This window comes from Dipodomys merriami, unplaced genomic scaffold (assembly GCF_024711535.1).
Source record: "Dipodomys merriami isolate MVZ:Mamm:240054 unplaced genomic scaffold, mDipMer1.0.p SCAF_114, whole genome shotgun sequence".
NCBI lineage: Eukaryota > Metazoa > Chordata > Mammalia > Rodentia > Heteromyidae > Dipodomys > Dipodomys merriami.
This window is the reverse complement of record NW_027202427.1, coordinates 161,719-169,223: the sequence shown is the minus strand read 5'-3', so window position 1 is coordinate 169,223 and position 7,505 is coordinate 161,719. Positions and strand designations below refer to the sequence as shown.

Below are 7,505 nucleotides of genomic sequence, written 5' to 3'. Positions count from 1 at the left end.
CCCCTATAAAAAACAAAAACCAAATTACCACTCATACAACACAAAGACATAGTTCCAAATGGCTACAAAGAGTAACCAAATGAGAAAGCAGAGGAATGGCTGTTCCAAAAAACCTTGACTTTATTTTGTGATTGGTGTCAAGTCACCTCATTCTCAGTGCAGATAACCCCTCCTTCCCAGGAAATAAGAATCGAGATTGGGCTCCTTTGTGATATCAGGGCCGCTACAGGACCCCAGGGAAATCCAACACAGTTCTGAGTTGATGGACTTCTGCAGAGTGGGGTAGGTAAGAGGCAGTGACAAGGGGCAGCGGTTACCAGTCAGGAGGCTGGGGGTTAGAAAACCCTGTCCTTGGCCCTGCTCAGCTTTGGGGCTGCCATGTGCATGGTGAACGGGGATGTGAGACTCGCCCCGGAACTCCAAGTACCCCTTGGCCAGGCATGGCTTTGATTCCACTAAGGCTCAGCTGAGAGAGGAGCAGGAAACTTTGGGCTGGCTGCTTCACAAAGTGGTGGTGCTGGTGCCCCGGAGCCCAACACCGCGGACAAACTGTTCCAGCAGACCCCCAATGGCACCAGAGGGACTGGGTGCTGCTGCCCGGAGCCCCACGGTGCGGCTGTAGGCAGCCAGGAAGGCTGAGCGCACCTCCTGCAGCCGCGCCTCACGATCACTCAGGGCTGCAAGCCTATGGGAAAGGGGGAAGAGAATGAATGCTTCACACCGGGTAGGATCCAACACCCCCCCTCACACCACAGAATCTAGCCAGCATCTATCCTCTGGTCAGATAGTCTAGATATTTGGCCCTGGGCTCCTCTTTCCACCTAAGAGCAATAACTTTTTTTGTCTTTCCTGAGCTTGAACTCAGGTCCTGGGCATTGTCCCTGAGCTTTTTGCTCAAGGATAGTGCCATTCCCAGTTTTTTGGTGGCTAATTGGAAAGAAGAGTGTCACAAACTTTTCTGCTCAGGCTGGCTTTGGACCACGATCCTCAGATCTCAGCCTCCAAAGTAGTTAGGATTACAGGCTTGAGCCACCAGTGCGCAGCATTTTTTTTTTTTTTTTTTTGGTGCCAGTCCTGGGGCTTGAACTCAGTACTTGGGCATTGTCCCTGAGTTTCTTTTGCTTAAGGCTAGGGCTCTTCCACTTGAGTCACAGCTTACTTCCTTTTTTCCCCCTGTGTTGAACCTTGATCCTCCTCGCAGCCTCCCGAGTAGCTAGGACTAGAGGCATGAGCCTCTGGTACCCAGAACAGTAACTTTAAGGGAGCACTGACCTGAACTTTCTGTTGTGAAAATGTCTATCCCTGTGGTGGTCGGGGAGGAGAGAAGCAACTGTTGTTCGTTTTCATACTTTAGGAAGAACAAGCTAAGGTAAGCCCCCCACCCCCATACCTTTTAGTAAGGAAACCCCCCATCGGGCAGCAGGCCTCAGCCACTAGAAGCCTCAGCCTTCTTGAAGCTGGGACCTGATACTACTTGGGAGGAAGCTCTGGCCCTGCAGAGACCAGGTCTCTTGGTGGAAACCACCAGGCTTAGCTAGCTACACCTGTCCCTGACTGCTGGTAAGATGAAGACGATTGTTTTTCCAGGTGACGTGTGCTGATACTTTCTCCTTCCCTGGCCTTTCTGAACACTGACAGAAGTTTCTCTTCTCTCTTTATCTGGCATTACAGCCTCCATATGAGGCTGGCTAATATCAAGTCTTTGATTAAAAAAAAAAAAGGGCCAAAGCTGGGCCATGCTTATAATCCTAGCTACTCAAGAGGCTGAGCTCTGAGGATCAAGGTTCAAAGCCACCCAGACAAGAAAGTTGTGCGACTTATCTTCAATTAACCACCAGAAAACAGGAAGTGGCATTTGAGCCAAAAAGCTAAAGAATGTTGCCTAGGCCTTGAGTTCAGGCCCCAAGACTGGAACTAAATTAAAAAAAATATATATTTTTTTAATTAAATAAGGCCCAAGTTACCAGCTCCACCCACTGTGGACAGGTCGGGTCTTGCAAGCTGTCCCTCCACAGTCTCTACTGGAGAGTCCTCCCAGGGCTGTGGGAAGCACCCCTAATTCTCATCTACCTTGGCACTGGGACTATTCCTTCCTACCCCTTAAACTATCTCTGGGAATCTGTCAGATACAGCCACATTCCCAAGCCCAGGGTTTAGGGGAACAGATGGAGGTCCGAGGACTGGGCCAAGCCGGAGCCCAGGAAGTACACTGATGGGATTGGTCTGGGAAGCAGAGAGAAGCTGCAGGCTTGGGTGAAGTCAAACAGCTCCTGCAGCAGCACCAAAAATGAGCTTGTGTGGGATTCCTTTGACATGGGAGCGCAACCCTCTGTGTTTGGGGAAAGACACATGGCCCCAGAACTTTACTTTCTATTCCATTTCACATGGTCTGGACACCAGAAGTGTGTCCCTTAGCTTCCAGCCTAAGTGAAGAAATGGAACATATACAGGTCTACACTTGCAATCCTCCTGCCCACCCCTGCCTGCCCCTGGGCTGGAAGCAGAAGAACAGAGGCCAACCTATTCAGAGATAGAAAACTGGAGCCCAGACAGCAGGCAACAGACCTACCGGAGTGCCATTCCCTGTCCAGAGCTGGGCTAAGAGACTTGGAGAAGTCAAGGCTGAGACCATGACTGAGACAGCGGCTGGGCAGAGCAGCTAGGATTGAGACGTTTCCCTGAGACTAAGCTTCACCAAGAACTGATGGGACTCCAACCCACCACCTGGAGGCTTGAGATCACACAGCTGTTCTTGGCCAACTTTCCAGACCTAGATGGTTGCCTTGGGGCTCAGAAGTACAATCTGAGGCCCAATTTGCAGGGCCTGAACTGGGTGACCTGAGGCAGGCACTGCCCACTGTGGTGCTTCAAACAGGGGAGGGTGAAGGGTGGTCGCTGTCTGTGTTGCTGTCATAGATGGCTCTCAGGACATTCTGGCTGAACAGGAAGTTCCTAATGAGAAGTCCAAGTCTTTTTCCCCCCCCTTCTAAAAATCCAAGCTATCTTGCTTCAGATGTAGTGCCTGGCTGCAAGGAGGGTGGTCCAGGCACAGGAGGCTCAAAGACACTTTGGTGACTTCCCAGCCACAAGGTCTGGACCTGTGAACACCACCCTTGATCTCAAGGTCTGGCTGCCCCTGCCTGCCTTCAGCTGGAACCAGAGCCCCTCCTGTCCAACTACAAGGCACCCTGCTTCCTGCCAGCCAGCACGTGTAGGTATGAGTTGGATTCTGGTTGTAGGGGTTGGGGCTCCAGCATTTGAAGCCCTCTAGCCCTCGGTGTGGAGGTGAGAGAAAAGCTCATTTCTGGGTGCATCTGGGAGCAAGCCCTGTTTCCTATCACTGGAGGGAGCCCTGTCTGACATCTGTATAGCAGCACACAAGCAGGGGGCAGGGTCAGTGGCTCACATCATTTCTAAGTCCTCTAAGACATGGCAGTCCAGTTGTGGAGCCTCGGAGGAAGGATTTTGCAATCATGCAATCTAGAATTGTTATCTGATTCTCCCTGCTGCTCAAAGGCAAAAGTGGCACACAAGGTAAGTGTGTGAGGGTGCAAGAAAGTGACCGTTGGCTCTGCTCAGAAGTACAGACCAGGACTGAGCACCACTCTGGCCATGGCCTCCAACATACACACCCACCTTCCTACCTCACTGTTCTGCTTTCAAAGGATTCTCATGTCAGGCAAAGCCTTGTACAGAAATAGAATCTTCTATAGTTACAGTCCAGCCAGCTTTCCCTCAGGGCACACCTGACATACTGTGGATGGTTTTGGAGGCTGGGAAGAGTCAACATGAACCCTAATGCACTTCCTCAGCCGCCCATAGCCTCCCTGGCGCCATGGGAAGTCCAGCAAGCTGCAAGCAGGGATCCCAAGCGGTTCCCTGGGGATGGCCTCTGTCGTGTTCCTGACCAGTCCGGCCTGCTCACTGGCTTGTGACAGGAGCAGGGGAGCATCCTGCCTCCTCAAGCAAGACACTTACAGACAACTGTTAGGGAGCTCATCCGGGAAGCTGAAAGGGAGAGAGGAGTCTGTGTGCAGGACAGCCCGTTCCTGAATACTGCCACAGCCCGTTACCATCTGCCAGCTGCCAAAGTCTGTGGAGAGAGAGGATCCGGGCAGGGGATGGTCCACTGATCTGGGGCAGAGAAGAGAGAGAGGGGAGATGATGCATAGTCAGTTATGTGCCTGACAGGGAGGCCTTGGGGGGATACAGTGGCCCTGGGCCATGTCTGCAAGTCAAAAGCCAACCACTTCCTTCACAAGTGCCAACAAAGCTGGGTTAGTAGAGCCTGAGAAAGAAGAGACTGTAAGGTCCACCTGGCTACGAGGACAGTACTTTGTACAGCAGATTACAGAAGCAAAAGAACCAAAGCAAAGCAGGGAGGAAGAGGTGAGTCAGATCCAAAGCCAGAGTAAGACGTGCTCGTCTTGTGGTTGATGTAGCAAGCAAAACCTCAACAGCACCAAGGAGGGAGCAAGGCAGGAGGCTGGGCCCGGGCCCCCCATTCTTTCTGACACGCAGATGTGCAGGGTGGGAAGGGCAGAATGTAGGACCGCTGAGATCTGATCTGAGGGGAGAGAGGACAGGCCCCTTGGGAACTGTGAAGGGTGGTGACCTAGATTGAAGAGTAAGTGGATGGCAGCCCTGAGGTCCCCTTTCCTTTGTAGTGCCTTCCAGGACCCAGAGTTTGTACTCAGAAGTGTCACTCAGCAAACTCATGGGCTATGCCCAGAGGGAAAGGATGAATCAGGCAGGCAACAAGACAGCTTCCTCAAGCCTTTTTCTGATGGAGATCTGGGGGAGGAAGGATGTGCTGGGAATCTACAGCTGCCACCTCCTCCCTCCTCACAGCCAACCCCTCTCCTGTGTCCTGGCAGCAGCCTGGCTTAGTGGAGGTCAGGAAAGGACAGGGAGGAACCAAGCAAAGGGCTTCCATCACCTACTGCAGGTCCCAGTCCCCAGAGTGCATTGTCTGATGTGTGACCCTTTATTCTTTACTCCTCAACATTGGAAGGGGCCCAAGCAGGGCCAGAAACAGCACAAATTGCCAATGGGGCCTGGGAAACAGAGCAAAACACTCACTGACCCTGGCCTACCCAGCTGCCTGGCAAGGAGACCTCCTATGGTACCCCCGACCAGCCATGCAGTTATGGTGATCCTTAACCATCCTGCTGCAGATGGGGAAGTAGCAGCCTAGATGAGTTATGACGCTTGAGGCCCAACAGCCAATGAGCGGGAGAGATTGGTAAACCCAAGTCTGATTGCAGATTTGTCCTGAAACAAACCACCTTGAGACAACGGAGAACAGATGGATTTTTACGTTAAAGCTGTGCTGAACTGGAACCCCTGTGACATACAGACTCACCACATTCATCACTGTCCTACGCTCTACAAGGTCTGTGATGGCACCATTAGGGTTGAGAACAGGACATGGTCTGCTACCTGACAGAAACCTCTAGGGTCTGACAGAGCAGGGCTTCCTTGTTTCTAGATGGAGAAACTTGGCTGGGCTCAGGCAGTCTGTAAATCAAAGAGACAGCTTCCCAGGAGAAGCCTGCCCTGGGCTTCTTCCAGGCCACACTGGGCTCTGAGCCAGCCCAACCCCCCTAGAGGCAGAGACTGGCTCCTCAGTCTCTCCTGTGGCTCGCACTATAGAGAACAGGAAACAGTCTCTAATGACCAGTGCTGAGGGACTGAAAGTTGGGAAGGTGAAAGCAAGAAACATGATGACACTCCCTCCAACCAAGGAAGTAATGTGGATGGAATACGGAGCCTCACAGTTGCAGGCATGTATAGTATCACTTGAGCTACACATTCTCCAACCCTTTTGCTTTTGAGAGAGCCTTGCTAAATTTGTCCAGGCTGGCCTTAACCTTAAAATTCTCCTGCTGCCACTGTCTGAGTTGCTGGGATTACAGACATGTGCCATCACACTTGGCTTGGGAATTTTTTGTTTTGTTTTGTTTTGTTTTTCAGTCGTGGGGCTGGACTCTGGGCCTGGGCGCTATCCCTCAGCTCTTCAGCTCAAGGCTAGCACTTGAGCCACAGCACCACTTCTGGCTTTTTCTGTGCTGCTGAGGAATCAAACCCAGAGCCTCATGCATGCGAGGCAAGCACTCTACCACTGAGCCACCTTCCCAGCCCCGCCCTTGGGAAATTTCTTATGTCCCTAACCATACCTGACTCTTAAGGCAATCCAAGGATAACCCTGCCTTTAGCAAAGCCACCGACAACAGAGAGTTCCACAGACAACAGAGAGAGTTCTAGCCTAGCTCCCTTCAAGGATTCCTGGTCACCTATGTTGAAACTTCCCTTTGCTTCCCCAGGGTCCAAGCAAGAAGCACACCCAAGGCAGCAGAGGGTGGCTGTTAGGTTAAGCAGCACAGGGGGCAGTAGAAGGTATGTGATCCTACAGGCCAGAAACAGCTCTCAGTAGGCAGCCATCTTGGATGGTCCTTGACATTTTTCAAGGATAAACACAAGTTTCAAATGAATCTTCCTGTTGGAGGTTTTGTCAATGAACAGGTAGCAAGTGACCAGTTCCCACATTTGAGAATAAGAAGCATGCTTTAATAAGCAGGGTTTCAGAAATAGTGGACTGGATTAGCGGGTTCAAGGGCCACCTAGAGACACAGGAAAGAGGGACCTACATCTACACTGGTGTTTTATGCCAGTTCTACAGCTTGAACTCAGGGCCTGGGTGCTATTCTTGAGCTTTTTTGCTCAAGGCCAGTGTTCTACTACTTGAGCCACAGCACTACTTTTGGCTTTTTGGTGGTTAATTGGATGTAAGAGCCTCATAGAGTTTCCTGTCCAAGCTGGCTTCAAACTGAGATCCTCAGATCTCAGCCTCCTAAGTAGCTATGATTACAGGCATGTGTGACTCCTGGCTGTGAAATATTCAGCCACGTATACAGGTTCACATGAGTTGCTTAGTAAGATCACAGAGGCTTTCTGCCTGTGCTCCTACAATGTGCTCTGCCCTCCACTGCTCTACCACTCTGGACTAGTAGGAATATGACCAAATTACCCTCAAACTACAACACCAACAAAGCTACAGAGGTCATTTGCCCACATCTTGGAGCCTGGAACCTCTGTGCAGGAGGGTAGATTCTCAGCGACATTGCACTCCTTGAGGACACAGCCCAGGCCCTGCTCAGAGGCCTAAAATTCTCACTCTTCCTGCTCCTGCCGGGTGCCTTAAGGACAGACCCAGAGCACAGGTCTTCTAGACAGTCCTTTCTGGATACAAGCAGAGCGGCTTGAACACAGGCAAGAATAGATGGCTGTGGGTGGGATGCTAGATCTGGCCTTTTACCAGGTGCCAGTGCCCTCAAGTGTCCCATAGGTCTGCAGAGAAATGACTGAGAAAGGTCCTTGAATCACAGCTCTAGCTTACAAACCTATGTGCTAGGTACTTCATTATCACATTTCAATCCAAACCCAGAATCAATGTTCTCACTTGGAAAAATTGGGATGAAAGGAAGCTAAGCTCAGGTTAGTGA

General features: G+C 51.3%; 1 protein-coding gene across 5 annotated transcripts in view; it reads right to left on the bottom strand.

Annotated features, from left to right (window-relative positions):
• Nucleotides 1–102: 102 nt before the first annotated feature.
• Nucleotides 103–7,505, bottom strand: part of LOC138822677 (phosphatidylinositol-3,5-bisphosphate 3-phosphatase MTMR14) — a 49,450-nt gene continuing 42,047 nt past the window's right edge. For 2 of the 5 annotated variants that reach the window (XM_070015478.1, XM_070015479.1), the window contains 2 exons: nt 3,979–4,134; nt 103–685 (listed from right to left, as the gene is read on the bottom strand). In XM_070015478.1, the coding sequence (XP_069871579.1) occupies nt 502–685; nt 3,979–4,134 (340 nt within the window). In that variant the 3' untranslated portion in view covers nt 103–501. The remainder of the gene's footprint in view (nt 686–3,978; nt 4,135–7,505) is intronic. The other 3 variants (XM_070015480.1, XM_070015481.1, XM_070015482.1) reach the window with 2 other exon arrangements.